The following is an 18,853-nucleotide window of genomic DNA, read 5'->3' on the forward strand; positions in this document are numbered from 1 at the left end:
TGTGTGTGTGTGTGTGTGTGTGTGTGTGTGTGTGTGTGTGTGTGTGTGTGTGTGTGTTTTAACGTGGATGTGTGACAGCCAAGAGATTACATTTCCTTTAGATTGGTTATAAAAAAGACCCTGAGGCTCTAATTCACACTCATACCTGTACAGTTTATTAAGGGAGACAGAATGTGTCAGCAACCGTCTGTTATTCAAGGTGGTAAAGTGTGGTACAGTAGCAACCTCTCCTGTGCTTTACCCTCTTGAATGAGTTTTAAAATGAGATTTGCCTTTTCTAATGACCTCTCACTTCATCTTGCTCAGAAAATGCCTCAAAGCTGAAAATCGTTAATGTCTGACATTTTCAAAGTGTAGCAAAGATGACAGATCAGCAAGTGCTGTGTTTATAAAGCTGTTGTACTTAAGTTGCTGGTGTGCAGTAGCAATATCATCGACCAAGCAGCTAATGTGAAAGAGAAAATATTATGGATTTGTACAGACAGCTATACATTAGATCTGTGTATCATTAAGCCCTAATTACTAAACACAGGCTTTATTTTGTTCTTCAATTATCTTTTACTTTTATTCGCTTTTGCTCAGAAGAACCTAAAAACTGTTAGGCCTTGTGCATTTTTGATTAAATGGATGACCACTACTTTATCCATCCATCTGGGAATCTATCCCAGGTATAACCTGATAACCTTTCAAACCTATCCTCTATTTACAAATTAACATCTTTTGGTAGGGGGATGAAGCCAGATTACTCAGAGAGGCACAGGACACAGAAACTCTTAGAAATTTGACCGGTGGATTTGAACCCTGACTTCCTTGCTATGAGGAAACTGTGCAGCCACCTACTTTGTTCAGTGCTTGAATATTTTGTGATCTAATGACTTGCTTCTTTATCATATATGTGCAATGAGAAGACCTGGAGACCACAATTACTGTAAAAGGCTTAAAATGTAGCTAAGAGGGCCTTAAAGTGCGAACCAAAACTGCATATATAAGTATCTGCACTCAAACATTATTTTCTCTTGCAAACACAAAGCAATAGTTTTAAGTAAAATGAATCTGAAATCTATAAAATCAAAGATTTATTTATTCAAATAACTACAAATTTAGGATAATTTGCTTGGTATAAATGGAATGCATACCAGTCATGTCAATTTCATTTGACCTGATGTTTTACGTTGCACTTCTGTAACAACACTGCACGGAAAATTTACATGTAATCAAATAACTTCAAGTCAGCCATCTGGTAATAAACGTTATGTGACATGCTGAATTGTTTTGTCAAATGTTGTTTCCCTTCTCAAGACTCGTGTTCAGCTGTTGCTTGTAGCATTTTCAGCAGATCTGTTACAGATTTTTAGAATCTGAACACAACAACTGATACTCTAGTCTATTTGTATGGGGTTTATTAATGCACCTCAGTCTGAATACTGCCTCACGTACATGTTATCAATTGTCTGGTCAGAGCTGTTTAGTTTCATGAGTCATCTGTAACATAGATGCAGTCACATGCCCCTTCTTTTATGTAATTCGTGAAGATCATCCAGCCATATGAAGAGGTATAAAAGTACGATTATCTTTACTAATTATCAATTACCTTCACCGCAGCTCACAAGGAGGTAAAAGTGTGAATGAAACCAGTTGTGTTCATGGTAGGTGTAACACTTTCCACAATAGTGGCATTAATACCATCCATCTTCTTCTGCTTACCCAATTTAGCATCAGCTGGAGACTATCCCAACTGCCATAGGGTGAAAAGAAGAGTGCAGCTTGGTCAGATTGCCAGTTTGTTGCATGCCTAACACAGAGAGAGACAACCATTTGCACTCACATTCACACCTATGGGCATTTCAGAATAACTAATTAACCTAACCCCACTAAGTGCATGTCTTTGGGGTATGACAGGTAGCCAGAGTACCCACAAACAACATGCAAACGCCACACAGAAAGGCCCCAGGCTTTGTGCCGCCGTGGTGCCTTAACTGATACCCAGATCTTTTAAATGGCATAGAAAGGTGGACTGGGATAAGGTCTACATGCTCTCATTTTTACAGTACCAGGAAATGCTGAACTGAACAAATCATTCAGTACATAAATTCCTAAATCAGTGAGCGCTTATAAAAGCACAATGCTTTACAAAGCCTCACCGGAAATTAGGTTTTAAAATGTAATTTTCCTTACGGCAGCCTGCAGCTTTTTTAAAATTTTATCTGAGTTGCATGAATATGTTCAGGGAGAAGAAAGCAGTATGCTAGTGAGACAGGAAGAGAGCGATGTTCAAGGAAAAGAGAGAACATAAGAGAAAGACAGGTTAGAGAAAGTGGAAGGCGGGTTTGAAGTTTTAAAGTGATTCAGACAGCAGAGATGAGGAAGCAAAACGGAGCATGAGAGGGACAAGGTAACATGACAGAGCAAAAGCGTTAACACACATCTTCGAGATGAGAGGGAAAGGAAAGAAAAGCACAGTCTAGGTAGAGAGGAAGCGAGAGAGCTAAATAGCAGCAGCGCATGACACAGAAAATTTTATCTGGGCACCTCCGGGGCATCTTAGGAGACAAATTTTATGTTAGAAATTAGGTGGAGTGAGCATATGGTGCTATGTAATATTGATGGTGCACAAGTGCCCATCTCAAGGCATGGAATGATAGCCCTGCAGTGATTTTTCACGGCATTTAAAACTCTTGTGCTGAGGCTTCTTTGTCTCTAGTTTAGGTCATTAAAGATTTAAAGACAGAAAAGCGAAGAAGCATTTATTATCCCAATGTAACAGAATGAGAAACTAAAGTAGGGTGGAAAGAGCTCACCGTGTGTGTGTGTGTGTGTGTTGCTGGTGGGAGGGTTGACAGAAATTGGCAGTGAAAGGGGAACAAAAGGAAGAATGATGGATGGGAAGATCAAATGACAACATGAAGGCAACGGCGGAGAGCAGAAATGAATCAAAGAGAAATGCATGAAGAGACAGCAGAGGGGAGGGAAGTGGAGGGTTGTAATAATGTAATGTAATGTGTAATGTAATGTAATGTAATGTGTATGTGTTAGTCCCCATAGGGAAATAGTTCCTCTGCATTTAACCCATTCACCCAGTGAAGCAGTGGGCAGCCACCAATGCAGCGCCCGGGGAGCAGTGTGTAGGGACGGTACCTTGCTCAGGGGTACCTCAGGGTAGCAGTTCAGTGGAGTTGAACCCCCGACCTTCCGATCATGGGGCCACCACTCTACCTACTGAGCTATCCCTGCCCTTGTTAAGCTGCTGCACTAACACACCCTTCGTGGGTCACAGGGTCAAGCTTCTGGAGTTCATGCATGTGTGTGTTTGAGTGTGTGTAAAGTAATGTTTGCTCCAGAAAAAAAAAAAAAAAAAAGGGGCAGGGATAGCTCAGTAGGTAGCTATCCCTACACTTTAGAACACACAAATGAAGTGTTTCTTTGTTAGAGCTGACTGTCTTAGATTTGCAGCTGATGCACTAAGGGAGTGCTTGATTTGTCATTGTGTGTTAGGCCAACACTTGTCTCAGAAAAATAAATGCAGTCCTGTACTGCCAGAAATCTGAGTGGCAAACCCTCTCTTCTTTGACATCAAAGCATTTCAGAGGCACTCGTTGAACATGCATCAATTCTGCTGCCTGTTCTTCCATCATCACCCTTCTGGGATTTACCGAGCATTAACTCAGTAGTTCTTACTCAGTAAGAAACCACTGATCTAGGAATCAGATAAACCTGACAAAAATCTTAAACACAACAATTAAGAGCTAAGAAGTTGATGGTATATCAAACATACCTTTCTGTGTAGTTGCAGAGGCGGGCAGCATCGTGGTGAGGGGCCCTCTGTGTCTCCCTCAGTCTTCCTAACTAGACTGTCCTTCTTCAGTTTGTGAACATAAGAAATTCTCCTTTTAATGCTTTTGCCCAGCTCCTCTGCTTCTTCTGCAGACACCTGTTTCATTTTACTCTGTTCACCCCACTTTTGATTAGATTTAGTTGGACGTCTCAAAGCCAAGGGTGCTGAGGCACCCTGCCAACCTCTCTCCAGGTAAAGATGAATGCACACACACACAGCAGTGAACAGGATGCCCAAACGCAGCAGCAGTCCCAGAGTGAGTCGCTCTCTGCCCATATCCATCCACTGTTTTGTCCTCCCTGTCTCTCTGACTCACCCAAATCCAGTGTCTCAACTCAAGGTGTCAGTTTGATTGCTTTTTCTATCCCATTTTGGAAGTTCTCTTCTCTTCCCCTTTGTCTCAAGGTTAAAATCCACCTTTACACCAACAGCGGTAAGTTAATGAAATGCAAACATTTCCACCGTTGCTCATAAACCAGCACACACGCACACATATTTGTGCTTCCTGCAAGGCTGTGAGGCTGTGTAAGTGCTGAGGCTTTGGAAGCTGAGCGTGAAGTGCAGAATATGCCACCCTCTTTGAAAACTTTGGAAACTCCCTCCTCACACTTGTAAGTCTCTTTCTTTCTCTCTTTTTTTTTAACCCAAACACACGCCCCTTTAATTTGCTTTCTTTTTCTTTCTGAGGTTCACATCACACTCACACACACAGACACACACACACACCACTCTGTTGTTCTTCCCCCTCCTTGGTGCTGCTTCATCCCGCCCAGCAGAATCTCATGTTACGGTGTAGCTCCAGTTATGGGCTGTGTCTCCAGCTCCATAACGGGTCCATGCAAGATTTCCTCTCAGCATCTGTTGGGCTCTCTCTGGAAACAGCAGCGACATTCATACACGAATGAAAGTTTAAGTATTTGTGAAAAGTCATTTGAGGTGCTCCAATGCAAACATTTTGTTAGAGTGATAAGTTTCTAAGAACTTTTTGTTTTTACTCATTTATTTGAAGTCATTACTCTTGAATTTTGTCTGTGTGCACATGTTCTAAAAAAAATACTATATCAATTCCTATATTTTTCTCTGTTATTGTACAAATTTAAGAAAATGTGTGGGTTTTTTCACATAAATTCCATACTTCTCTCGATTCCTGATTTAATGAGGGCATATTTGATATTTTGGACAAGAAGAGAACATTCATCTGGTGTTTTCAAGCTTCCTTTTTTTGTCTTTTTTAGGGGTGGGGGAGGATTAGACCTTACAACAAAACTTGAGAATTAGAATTTGCTTGACGTGGCACTGCTAAATGTAAGAAGAGGCAGATAATAAGAGAGCTGATCTCCCACCTACTGTTTGGAATCAGTTACAGCCTTTTTGAGCCTACAAATAATTCTCTGCTGCCCCCCTTTGAAGTACAAACAACACTCCTCTAAATACCAGCTTCGGCACACAAGCCAATTACAGTGAATCAAATAAATTAGATCGGGAGAACCAGAGAGAATAAAGGATGTCGGGTACAGTAAGACGATCTCTGCTGCCACCTAGTGGTTAATTCTAAACAGCTGCATATGGAACTGATTACTGTTTCTTCTGTGTGATTACACATAAAAGCGTCCAGCTTTTACCTCAAAAGAAGTTGGAAAAACTCTAAATTTTAGACGTGTGTTTTGTATCAAACATGTAGCAAAACAATGTTTCTTTTGTGAGATGCAGGAGACCTCTCTCTCTCTCTCGCTCTCTCTCTGGAGACAGCATTATTCATATTGGAATGATTTGTCCAGATCTGGTCAAAATCAGCTGCCACGTGCAATGCGTTTGTTTCTGGCTGCCCCCCCCCCCCCCCCCCCCCCCCTTTTTTTCATATCCTCCAACAAAACAGGGTCCAGAGAGACAGAGAGAGGCCGTTTAAGCTCTATCTACTCACATATACTTTAAAAGCAGTGTCTCAATATGGGGCCTGATATCACAGACCGATAGACCACCTGCTAATGAAGCAAAGGCAAAAATGCCTGCTGGATAAATTTGATAGCGGCAAGGCTTATAACCACACAGTAAGCTCTAAGAGGGCGAGAGTAAACCCAAAAGGGCTCATTTTGCTAATTATAGGTTACAAAAGAAATATCTAGAAATGAAAATCTCTTTTCATGGTTAGATAAGATAAACTGTCGAAGTTGCAAGTGGAATTTACTCCATGGTATTTTGTAAACAGCAGCTGGTCTGATATCTGCAGTGCAAATACAGGTTTCCTAACACAAAAAGCAGGAAAACTGGAACAAGCTGGACTAATACAGGTCAATCTGCACCATAAGATCAATGTGCTTCTTGTATTTTGGGAAACACACCGATGTCTGGATGAACTGCTGAAGTTTTGCACAGTGGGAAGTGGCCAGTTGTATCAGGAAGAGGTGAAGGTTACCGTGTGTTTACTTTCAACTGGGGTCCAAAATGACACACACACACACACACACACACACACACACACACACACACACACACACACACACACACATAAGAATAACTTGATTGTTTTATAAGATTCAGGTCCTCAAAACACTGTAAGCACTGTAAATACATAATAAATAGCTGGCAAGGGTCTCAGCTCACTACTCTTGAGCCTTGTGAGATAATTGTGTAAATGGTCTAAGTTGCCTTGAAAAATGACACACCCCTATGTTACGTTTTTTCAACTCACGTGACTGCAGAATAAACGTATTGTTATAATAATATTGTTATAATAAGCTTGTAGTTAATGACCTTAAGTAATAATTCAACAGTTGGGATTTTTGTGTACATTTGTGTAGTCTCATCTAATATGTACACATTGCACAATCAAGATTAACTGGATCATCAAATAAAAAAATAAATAAAAAAATAATAATAAAAAATAATAATAATAATAATAAAATAATAATAATGATCTTAACGTATATTTTTAGCTTTTTATTTACAACAACGGTAACATGCTCACATACTGGTTTAATAATAAGCATTAAAAGGGTCAATATGTTACAAGGTTACACATCTGAGGCAATAAAATAAACCTGTTTGACCTTTTTTCCACACCTCAATAAATGATTGCACAGCAACCAGTGGCAAAGATAAGCACCTTCTACCCCGAGAGACCGCATGATATACATATGCATACATACAGAAAAAGCTGTGAAAGTTAGCAACACTTCAAAAACTGGGATAAACGATCAAACCTATTAACTGGACTGACATAGATGTAAGAATATAAGATATAGTTGCTTATATTCCACACCATATTAACGCCATACAGCCTCACTTAGATGTGGAAGACGATTTATAGCTGACCATCTGTTTGTGTCATAAAATCTTACCCTTTTACATAAAACAAACACATTTGTGAAATGCAATTGACACAAATGCAACATGCAGTCTTGCTAGTAATGTGTCAATTACTTTTTAATGTCTAAATGTTAAACCTGATGACTTTCAAAGCAGACCTGCAGTTAATTTCACGGTAACACGCTGTTTAACAAATTGCCACAGTCAGCACGTACAACCTATTTCAATGATCCTTCTCCCGTTTTATTTCCCAGATGAGAAGGTGGAGTGAAAGCAAGTCAGTGTGATGGCAAAAGCAAACGCTGTTTAGTTTATAGTTTGTATTCGTATTCCTGCTGAATCCAGCCAAGACAAGATGCAGTGAGTCAATACAAACACAACGGCTGAACGTATCAATCATTAATCAAAGGATTCGTTAGGAGCACTTGGAGAAGCAGAGACACAGAACGGGCTTTTAAGTTCTAAATGTGGGTCTTGCACAGACGTGAATAACCTGTGATCTCACCCCACAAAAATGTGGTGAAGAAGATTAAATGCATTCATTAAATGTTTTTTTAGTCGCTCAAACTAAAATCAAATAAAATGCACACTTTCACAGAAGTAAGGACTTGGTCTGTAATCCATTGCTGCGTATACAAACACTACCCAGGCCAGCTATGTGTTTATGGTTACAGCTGTTTTGCTTGTTTTAATTCGAAGCAAACTATACATTTTGGAAGTTTGGATAGTTTATTAGAGCCATGTGAGGATGCTACTTTGGAGTCTGGGCATTTCTAGTTATTTCTTACTTCTTAAAATGTTAAATGCTTACTTAAATAAGCAATTAAAATAGCCATTGTTGCTGTTGCCACAATTTTGAGTGAGCTAGCCAAATAGAAAGAGGGAATGATTGCTGGTGCAGAGACAGGACCTTGAGATTATTATGAACCCAGCAGCTCATTACTGCTTTGCTTAAACTGTAAACACCAGGCACATTTAGAGTAACTAGTTGTTTCAGTGGCCGCTTGTTTATGTTGACCCTGATAGGGGTTAAACTTTACACGTGGACGTTATGCAAGGATAACCAGTTAACAACAGAATAAACAGATCTAATACTTCTACACATCACATCACACTACATCACAAGATCTTCAGTTTGCAGATAGGTATAGTCACAGGTGTATCAAAGCAAACAACTCTCATCACTACTTCACTTTGTATCAAAATGTGAAAAAAAGCCCTTGGATACATCATAGGTGCCATTTCCACAACAAAAAGTTCAAATTAGACTGATAAAACTAATGTAATCAAAGAGGTGATGTCATCAAACAAATGTTAAGTCATCATACAGACCTTTAAGTTTCCAAAACGTCATCATCATCACCAGTGATTTTCCCAGCTCATTTGGGGGTTTTAAGTGAATCTGAAGTTGGAAAGACACCAGTCTATTTATTAAAACCACCCATTCACGTGTTACCAATTATGAAGACGCAATTCTGGAAAAGTGTTGTGCTGACTTTTTCATTTTAGTATCGCTGAGGTGTTGCACTCTGTAGAGAGCATGTGTCCAGATTTGAGGGCGGCTCGCTTAGTTTAAAAATAAAAATTAAAAAGATTTGGGGCAGTTGTCTATTTCATTATATCTGGGAAGAGAAGAGAGGGCGTTTTTTTTTTAACACCAGCGTCTCGCTTATAAGGTAGTTGCCCCAGGAGCTCGAGTCTGTCAATAGCCGTGTGTATGTGTCTGCCCCTCCCACCCTGCTTTCGTGAAGGCCTCTGTTCATTATTTGGTGCTGATCCGCTCAGGAGCTGCTGCCCGCCAGGGAGAGACGCACCGGGAGCCACCGCACACAAACGCGCCGTCAGAAAATGTCTGTGGAGAAAGTATTCGACGAGCTCGGACATTTCAAAAGGTACCGTGAGGATTGGCATGTTTTCTCTATAGTCAGTTGTAACTTTACATTTTCTTTATTCTTTATTCGAGTGGGGGGAATTTTGTGGTAGGAGGCACCAACTTTAGAACCGTAAATATTACACATCCCACTTCACATTGCTATTTTGAAAACAAACACTATTGAAAGTGGGAGATGACGTAATTTGTTTTACAGCAATGATACGGTATTTTTTTTTTTTTTATCTATACAGATATATCCATGTTTCAAAAAGGGGGTGGACATTCGCTTAGAGAAACTTTTGTCACCTCTTTGTAATTTTGAAAAATAACTAATTACAGTTAGAAATGGGCCTGTGTATCTTTAGGAGACACATGGTTAATGTATTTAAACTATAAAGTTTATATATTCGTTTTTAGTAGGCTTTTTCAAAATGACTTAATAAACACACCTAGAATTATTTCTTTCTGTGCGGGTTGGTTTTACCTGACTACCTCTCCATCAGTCAAGTTGTTTTCCCACTTTTTAACCTAAAAACGTTTAGGGTTTTATTAAAAAGCTGGTAAAAAAGTTTTACCTTTCCACACAGGTTGGGTACACTGCTAAAATCGCGAGTCACCATTAATTTCTTTATATTTTGAAGATGGAGGAGCAAGGGTTGGATTGAAAATCAGTAAAAAAAAAAAAAAGGCAGCCAGTGTCCAAAGAAGAACATGGATAGATTTTCAGAAAGCCCAGACAACTATTGCACGAAGTCACTTTAAAAATGACAAGAAAGTCTGACTCCTTGGAAGAAAACCGAGGCATGAGGGGTGTCTCAAGATGCTGTCTATGATATGTCCAGTGTTGGGAAGGTTACTTTTAAAATGTATTCCATTACAGATTACAGAATACATGCCCCAAAATGTATTCTGTAACGTATTCCGTTACGTTACTCAATGAGAGTAACGTATTCTGAATACTTTGGATTACTTAATATATTATCATGCTGGTTCATCAAGCGAGGGAGGGAGAAAAAGGAAAAGTACGAGCTGTCATCGAGCAAAAACAGGAGCTGAAGCATGTAAATATAATAATAACCACTGCAGCCAAGAAGAGTGCCTGAAGAGCCCAGTTGTAAGTAAGCTATTAAGACTTGACTGCACACCGTGTTCCTCTGAAAACAATAAGTTCCGTTGGAGCAGCCTTTCAACGCCTCTCTCTGTCTCTCGCAAGCAAAGTTGACCCACACAACAAAGTAAAGCTATTTTTCGGCTAAGAGCCCGACACAGAACCCACCATATTAGCCAGAGGTCCCTTTACTATGGTTCGGAGCCGCAGACCTTCAGTAACAGTAATAAATCACACAGCAATAGTACATTCACGTAGTTGTAAACAGCATGATAATATATTAAGTAATCCAAAGTATTCAGAATACGTTACTCTCATTGAGTAATGTAACGGAATACGAATACATTTTGGGGCATGTATTCTGTAATCTGTAATATGTCTGTGAAGGTTCTCAGTCATCCAGGTCATCATAGTCAAAGGAGCTTGCAAAGAAAAGCGTCTGGACTTCTTTAAGTTGCTTGAAGACGTTTCACCTCTCATCCTCTGGCTTCTTCAGTTCTCCCTCTGTGGGGGGTCACTCCCACTAGGTTTATATCTGGGACTCTCCACCATTTGACCTTAGAACTAAAGAAGCTTCTCAGATGAGAGGTGAAACGTCTTCAAGCAACTTAAAGAAGTCCAGACGCTTTTCTTTGCAAGCTCCTTTGACTGTAATCTGTAATGGAATACATTTTAAAAGTAACCTTCCCAACACTGAGCACGGACTACACTGCCTATGATGCTACATTCTTTAGAGCTATACCTGTAGCATTCTGCCTATTAGCTTAGCACAACAACAACAAAAAGTGCTCTCTCACCCAGGAAACACGCAGAGAGAGAGCATCACCCTGTAACCATGGCAACCGTAACGCCTGGAACAACAGAACATAGCTGTCAAACAAAACCCAAACAGTCCTGACCCGCGACAATATGAAACAGGAAAGTACCGCCGTGTAATCCACTTATTTCAACAAAGTAACTGTATTCTGAATACCACCTTTTTAAACGGTAACTGTAACGGAATACATGTACTCATATTTTGTATTTTAAATACGTAACGGCGGTACATGTATTCCGTTACTCCCCAACACTGGATATAGACTTGTTTTCTGAATAAATTACTACATTCAAAGCAATTGTCTTGAAACGATAATGCTGTTGGATACCTGGAAATGTCTTTTAGATTCCATTAAAAGTTGAACTATTAAGGTTGCCTTTGTAGAAGTTTTTTGTTTTTGTGGTGATACTGTAAAATCACCACAATAATTTTCCTGTATTCTCCTTCTGTCCAGATTTCAGGCATGTCTGTACTTTGCAGCAGTCTTCCAGGCCATAGCTTGTGGAATCCACTACCTGGCCTCAGTTTTTCTGGTGGAAACTCCAATTTTTGTGTCTAGCGTGCCCGGCAACATCACCGACGTTCTGTATGGTAACGTGACGGCAAGCAGCCTGGAAGAAATCTTACCAGTCTTCAAATCAGGTAGTGGACCACTGGTGGTGAAGACAGCAGAAGGAGAACAGTGGGAGCTAAGCCGGTGCCGCTGCACCCTTCGCATCAACCCAACACACTTTTCGTATGACTTCGATGGCAACAAAACAGTGAAAGAATGTACAGGGAACTTTGTTTATGACCACACCGAAGTTTACCAAAGCATTGTGACCGACTGGGACTTGGTATGTGATAAAGAGTGGCTGGCCAAGCTGTGCCAGCCCACATTCATGCTCGGGGTGCTGATTGGAGCGCTGGTGTTTGGGGACGTTGCTGACAGGTAAGCAGGGGCTGCTGTAAGATGAGGTCAAGGTTATTTTCAGGCAACATGTAGAGTCAAAGACAGGGGTTAAATGTTACCATGTGACACTTTTTGAGTTAAGTTTTAAACAGGAAGGGCTGTCCTGGCATAGACTATATGTTTAAAAAAAAAAAAGGAACTTGCCAAAGTAGTTGTAATTCATGTAGTTGTAATTTCAGGATGTATGGCTTCACATTAGGTCAAGAAGGTAGTGGAAAGAAATTATTATAGTGAAAATGAGGCAGGACAAGTGAAAGCATAGTTGATGTAGATTGGGGGAAAAAGAAGTGGAAGGTAATGACTGGAGCAGAATGCAAAGCCAGATTTGAGTGGTTAGCATTTACATGTGCAGGGGTGGCTGTAGCTCAGGAGGTAGCGCAGGTCACCTACTAATCGAAAGATTGGTGGTACGATCCATGGTTGCTCCAGTCTGTTTGCCAAATATCCTCTGGCAAGAAACTAAACCCCAGTTGCTCTCCGAATGCGAATTCGTTTGATTGTTAGATAGAAAGCACTTGAGCAAAAAAGTGAAAAAAATGCTTGCATGAATGGGCGAATGAGGCTTGTTATATAAAGAGCTTCGGGAGAGTAGAAAAGCACTATATAAGAATCAGGCCATTTACCATTTACAGCAGTAAATTTTAGCAGAAAGCAGTCAGTCTTCTCCGTAACTTCATGCACAAGTATCATATTCCTGTCAAGCACTCCTGTCGAAATGATTTAAAACCACGTGCGACTGTGACAACTTTATAAGCCCCTTTTAATCGATTCCTTAACTGAATATACAAGCTCTTTTCTCTTCCTTTATTGGTCTGCTTGTCTCTGTAATTCTTTTTCACATAGTTTTCTTTCTCTCCACCAGAGTTGGGCGTGTGAAGATTCTGATGCTCACCAGCGTTTGTCAGTTTGGGTTCGGAGTAGCTGTAGCATTCTCCGGAAACTACTATTTCTTTGTGGTGCTCCGCTTTCTCCTTGCTATGGTGGGTACGGTTGTGAATGGTTACGTACCTGTGCGTGCGTGTGTTTTATAAAAAGCCAACGTGGGACAAGAGAAGTGGCATATTTGCAATGTTCTTCTTGCAAACAGCCACCAGTGGATGTTTCTCAGCTAAACAACCTCTTGTCCAGTCCCTAATGTTCTCAGGTAATATACTTGAATACACCCCCTGTAGGCATATTGCAGCTAAGCCAACATGCAAACCAAAAATACTCCTTAAATATGTAATTTAAGGAAATGTGACACAAACAGTGACAAACAGGTTTAGTTTCTGTCTTTATATTTAAACATGGGTTTGTTTGCTTTAGATGCAGATTATTTCATATCTGCTTAAACTAACACCCCTAAGGAAGGCGGTCTGTATGGTTACAAGTCCACATGTCAGTACATTAGCAGTGGTAGGGCAGCTACAGCTGTTGTTTTTCACATAGAGTCAGGCCCTTGTACACTGATACTGCACAGCTACACTATGAAACCACACGGCAAACCTACAAAGACTTATCCCCAAATCATTACTATGAACTATAAATTTGTTGTGTGCTGGTACTGTGTACAACAAGAGCATGCAGTCAGTTTCTCTTTGTTCATAAGTTCATAAGGTTGAACACAAAGGATATACTTCAGGTTTACTAGCATGATCATAACCTTATATTTAAAGTCTGAGGAACATAAGTTTTAAAAGACTAATACAGATATTTGCTGATTTAAAAATCTGATATTCCAATATATCGACCGATATTTTCCAAAACAGATTTCCCTAACATTTGTTATGTGTAGTTATTTGCTTATTTGTTTATACTCTGTCCGACTCTGTTGGGATTAGCTGGTTGTTGGGCGTTTCAAACACGGTTGCCAGCAGGGAAGCTGCAGAGTGCCATCTTGTGGACAAATTATGGTACTGTGCAAAAGTCTCAAGCCACCTCTCACTCAGCATTTGCAGCTGTTTATTGAAACATGAGCTAACATACAAGGAAATACAATAAATAGGACAGATTCTGCAAAGGTCTAACAAGTTTTTAGGGAATATTTGGTATGACCACCTTTATTCTTTGACAGACCCTGAACTCTCACTTTTTAGTAATTTCTTTAAGTTGTCTACAGGAATAGTTCTCCATGCAGCGTGAAGGACATTCAAAGCTCTTCTATGTATGTTGGCTGTCTTATGTTCTGTTCTCTATCAAGATGATCCCATAGCACTCTGGGGAAGCCAATCCACGACTAATAGTGTTCCACTGTGATTTTTTTTTCTGTCCAGGTGTAAATGGGTTTAGGATTATTGCCAATATGAAAAATGAAGTGCAATTACATTATTTCCTAACGGTATTGCATGGTGGATCAAAATCTGATGGTGTTCAAATATCCATCAATTTTGACAAGATCCCCAACATCACTGGTTGAAACGCCACCCCAAACCACGACACTGTGTTTTAAAGATGGCTGCAGACAGTCGCTATTGTACCACTGAACTGACATCCTCTGTAAATATTGATGATGACTTAAACCAAAAAATTTAAATTTCGATTCATTACTCCATAAGATCTGTTCCCACTCAAATTCAGTTCAAGTCTTCTATAATTTGGCATACCTCTGCCTTTTCTCCCATTTCCCTTTCATAAGAATGCCTTCTTGACAGCCACCTTTCCACTCAGACCGTTTCTGGTGAGGCTGTAACCAACAGTAAATGGATCAACTGATTGACCAGATCTATCTTTCAGATCTTTGCTGTCTTTTCCCCCCAGTTTATCCCTGAATGATTCATAGGTCAGTGTTAAGTGGCTTAACAAACAAAGAAACAAAAACCACAAACCTCCCAAAGACAAATTAAACAAAAGCAAAAAATTTCAGCCACCAGGTCAGGTAAAAAGTCTGGACTGAAAATGAGTGAAAAAGCAGCCAATGTCCAAAGAAAAACTTCAGAAGGCCTGTTTCTCAAGTGCACTTTAAAAATCTTAAGAAAGTCTAGCTCCTTGGAAACCAAATATTAAGAAATGATGGATGACTCAAGACTTTTGCACAGTACTATATACAACATCAACATCTGTAACATGTTAGAAGGGCATTTTGTCCATCTCTTATTTTATTTTTTTACATTTTCATTTCTTGGCCACTTTATCTGTTTTCTGTGGAAAACTGCTATTAAACTGCTATTAAAATGACTAGTTCCTATTTCTCATCTTTGCTTTTGACAGGTGTCTAGTGGCTATCTGGTGGTGGTCTTTGTCTATGTAACAGAGTTCACTGGCAACAAGGTACGCACATGGACATCGATGCATGTGCATGCAGCCTTTGCTGTTGGCGTCATGATGGTGGCTCTGACTGGTTACCTGGTGCGGGTGTGGTGGATCTACCAGATAGTCCTCTCCGTATGCACCGCACCTTTCTTGCTCTTTTGCTGGAAGTTTCCCGAGACTCCCTTTTACTTGATGGCCAAGGGCCGCTATGAGGAAACTGAGAAACTGCTGAATGTGATTGCCCGCGTCAACGGCCTTGAATGCAGGCTGAAAGCTGAGGATCTCCTGGAGCCAGGGAAGAGAGAAGATGGCAAAAGTCTGCTGAAGGGAGACACAGACGAGCAGTCATCCAAGCCTGAGAAGAAGCTGACCATCGTGGACCTGTTTGGCAGCTGGAGGATGGCCGGTCGTACATGCACAGTGTGGGCCATCTGGTTCATCGGCAGTCTGGGCTACTACGTCTTCTCTCTGGGCTCAGTAAATCTGGGAGGAAACCAGTATGTTAACCTCTTCCTTGCTGGTAAGTGATTGTCACATGAGTGTGAATTTGGTACTGAGATTGCAAAACTATAAACATGTATTTAATATTGTGATCATATTGGCACTTTTTTTTTTTTTACCTTTGGTGTCAGATGTAGAATAGTGTCTCTGCTTCTTACTCTACTTCAGAGTGTTTCCAGTGAGTCTGGAGATGATTTAGTTCACCTGTTTAATCTAAAAACAACTCTTGCTACTTCTAAGTTGAGCAGAACCTTATGTGGAAATTTCAAACACAGTAAAAATGATATGTTCCTCTACTTTGCTTTGTTTAGTGCTCTGTATATGTAACCGAGAGTGAAATCAGACTGCGAGGACTCAACAAAAATAGCAGCGCTCCATCTTTAAGCTAAATGGCTTCCTCGTGGTTTTCTGTCTGATTGAGAAAATAGGATTTACAGTCTAACAAACATCTTTTAGTTGAACTGATATAGTGTTCATGTAATGCTATTTGAAAACACGGGATTTTATTTAACCTTTGACTCAGGACAGAGGAGGTGGAGCCTGGACAAAACAAAAGGTTAATAGGGAGAAGAGACATCCTCCTGGGGGATGTAACAGTACGATCACTTAATTATAAAATAAGTTTGCAGAATTTATTACTAGCTGTGACTTAGGTAGGTAGGTAGATTATTAATCCCACAAGGGAAATTGTTGACATTAGATAAGAGTAAAGATTGTGGCAGATAACCAAATGTGTAACCAAGTCGACCAAGAAAAAGTCCACTTACCTCCATCTTTACCTAGAGGTCGAGTAGAAGAATATTTCTGCCACCTCTCCCTTAAAACTGTCATGAGTCTAGAAGCATGATTGGATAATGATGTTGTTTGGCTTGTTTTTGGGTTTTTTATTGGGGTTTTTTTGCATTTCACAACTCTCCAGTAGATTTCCATTCAGGACAGTAAACTTGAAGGTTTTTTTCAGATTTGACTGTTGATTCTTAACATGCAGATTGGATGTCTAGGTCATCACTGAAATTGAGGTTAACATCAAAATGACTGCTGAAATGTGTTTCAGGATGACTGCTTAGAAATATAATTGTAAATTATGTTAATTCAAGTCACAAAGTAATTGTTTTAAATGAATTGTCTTGTATCTTCACGCTCAACGGAAAGTGTATTTTTAATCTTGATCATTTAATTGCCAGAGGAATATTTAGTGAGTGATCCCCATTTACTTCCATTAGAGGCACAGTGAAGAGCATATCTGGGAGGCAGCTTTTCAGATGGTTATTTAGGTCCTCCAGATAGAATGTCACTGTCAGTGCCAGTGATAACCCCTGACAGAGAGCGGCTGTGGTTGGTTGTTTCCAGGTGCAGTGGAGCTCCCCTCTTATCTGGTTGGCTGTTTTGCAATGGATCGGATTGGAAGGAAGAAGACGTGTGCCCCATCTCTGCTCCTGGCTGCGGTCGCCTGTTTTCTCATTATTGTGGTACCTGCTGTACGTACAGAGATGCACCCTACCCCCACCCCCACCCCCCACCACCAAAAAAAAGTTCAGCTGTTCACAGAAATCTGCAGTCATCTTTAGGTGCAAGTGTCAGAGTTCAACAGTACCAGCCCAGTGACAAGGCGATAAATCAGACAGTCCAAACTGTACAAGTACATGTACTTTAAGAAACTCTCTCTAACATGTGTTAAGTTCTGAGGCAACTTTGCAATCCTAAGCTATACCGCCATGTCTTTTTTGGAGGGAAGAGGCTTCGTCTTGGTAACTCTTACAAATGAGCCATGCTTGTAATCCTGCATCCTAACTGCATGTGGAGCTTTACACATGTGACAGTGATGCTACTGCTTACAAGATAGAATAAATATAGCATAGAGTTACTTAAAGTACTTGTACTCTAATGAACTCGACTGTTATTGCGATGTATTTTGTGATCACTGACCAGTACTAATGAGATCCGACACTTGAAGCTCCCAACATGTGTTCTGAGCTCTGACCCAAATTAGCACTGTTCATGGATGAGCTGGCAAACAGCTGGTACTTCATTTTTAAATAAATATGACCTTTGATCTTAGGAGCCACGCAAACAGTGAAAGATGGAAAAAAAATAGCAGCATGCAACCCTGCTGACACGGCAGTAGCGACCCTTTTACTCACACCTGTTCATTCCAGCTGTCATGAATCCAGTTGCAGTCTCATTAAGTTCCAGTTTGTTTCCAGCACTTCTTAATAGAAACCACACGATAGCTTGGCTGTATACAGTTTATACACTGCTTTGTAGTCAATGGGAATTAATAATCAAATACATTTCATTTTACATTCAAGCTTATTCTTCACTTAGTTACCATATATTAACATGTATGTTTTTATGGATGTTTTAAGTCAAGGGCATGTTTGACACACAATCAGAACTTGTCAGAGAGTATAATAATGAATTAAATTATAGTGACTGACAGAGCAACACTTATTAAGTTCGTTAAGTCTCTGATGAGCAAGGGCAATCAGGTGTACAAGTACTTAAGTACAAGTACTTACTTGTGCTTTCTTGAGTTTTTAAAAGTAGTATATGCACCTGGAATTTAGTTTTGTTATTTGGTGCTACGTGATTAAAGCTAAATTGAATTGAAATCTTTGTCTTTCTCTTTGTTTTTCTTTCTCTCTTCATTTCTACAGGACATAGAGATCCTAACTATTGTTCTGAGTATGATAGGAAAGTTTGCTATTGCAATTGCCTTTGGTCTCATCTACCTCTACACCTGCGAGCTTTACCCGACTATCATCAGGTAAGCACGCTAAAGAGTTTTGTTTTTGTTTTAAGGGTTTGCTAAAACTGCTAAAACTATTATTTTTTTCATATTGCAAAAACTAAAGAACTCTTTATACGTGAAACAGAAAATTCATGCATTCATATACAACCATAATTTCAGGTTAAAGTTGATTTGATTTGGAAATCATTGCATTCTGTTCTTGAGAGCTTTACTGGAATAGGGGTTTGTACTTTGCTGCTATATTAAGGGCAAAGTTTCATGTTTGAATCTTCCACTTTAGAACTAGCTAGACCTGTGAACTAAATTTAAAAACTGAAATCAATGTAATATTCCGACTTTTAATTAATTCTAACAGAGGGAGTAATGCTGCTCTTCCTCCAGGTCTTTGGCAGTAGGTAGTGGCAGTATGATGTGCCGTGTCGGCAGTGTGGTGGCCCCTTTCTGTGTCTACCTGGCTGACATCTGGATCTACCTACCTCAGGTA

The 18,853-nt window shown here is 40.0% G+C and overlaps 2 protein-coding genes across 5 annotated transcripts in view; one reads left to right on the forward strand and one right to left on the reverse strand.

Annotated features, from left to right (window-relative positions):
• Positions 1-4,496, reverse strand: part of mettl24 (methyltransferase like 24) — a 41,405-nt gene extending 36,909 nt beyond the window's left edge. For both annotated transcript variants that reach the window (XM_086264131.1, XM_086264130.1), the window contains exon 1: positions 3,773-4,496. In XM_086264131.1, coding sequence (XP_086120257.1) covers positions 3,773-4,114 — 342 coding nt within the window. In that variant the 5' untranslated portion in view covers positions 4,115-4,496. The remainder of the gene's footprint in view (positions 1-3,772) is intronic.
• Positions 4,497-8,917: 4,421 nt separating this feature from the next.
• slc22a16 (solute carrier family 22 member 16) overlaps positions 8,918-18,853 on the forward strand; it is an 81,189-nt gene continuing 71,253 nt past the window's right edge. For all 3 annotated transcript variants that reach the window (XR_015125034.1, XR_015125033.1, XM_086264140.1), the window contains exons 1-7: positions 8,918-9,030; positions 11,391-11,867; positions 12,751-12,868; positions 15,075-15,636; positions 16,968-17,095; positions 18,275-18,384; positions 18,751-18,850. Coding sequence is in view for 1 of the 3 variants with exons in the window: in XM_086264140.1 (XP_086120266.1) it covers positions 8,987-9,030; positions 11,391-11,867; positions 12,751-12,868; positions 15,075-15,636; positions 16,968-17,095; positions 18,275-18,384; positions 18,751-18,850 (1,539 nt within the window). In the remaining 2 variants the exon portion in view is untranslated. The remainder of the gene's footprint in view (positions 9,031-11,390; positions 11,868-12,750; positions 12,869-15,074; positions 15,637-16,967; positions 17,096-18,274; positions 18,385-18,750; positions 18,851-18,853) is intronic.

This window comes from Aulonocara sp. 'chitande type north' Nkhata Bay, linkage group LG15, assembly GCF_057382095.1.
Source record: "Aulonocara sp. 'chitande type north' Nkhata Bay isolate Kocher_YH1m ecotype deep benthic linkage group LG15, A_spYH_male_GT1.1, whole genome shotgun sequence".
NCBI lineage: Eukaryota > Metazoa > Chordata > Actinopteri > Cichliformes > Cichlidae > Aulonocara > Aulonocara sp. 'chitande type north' Nkhata Bay.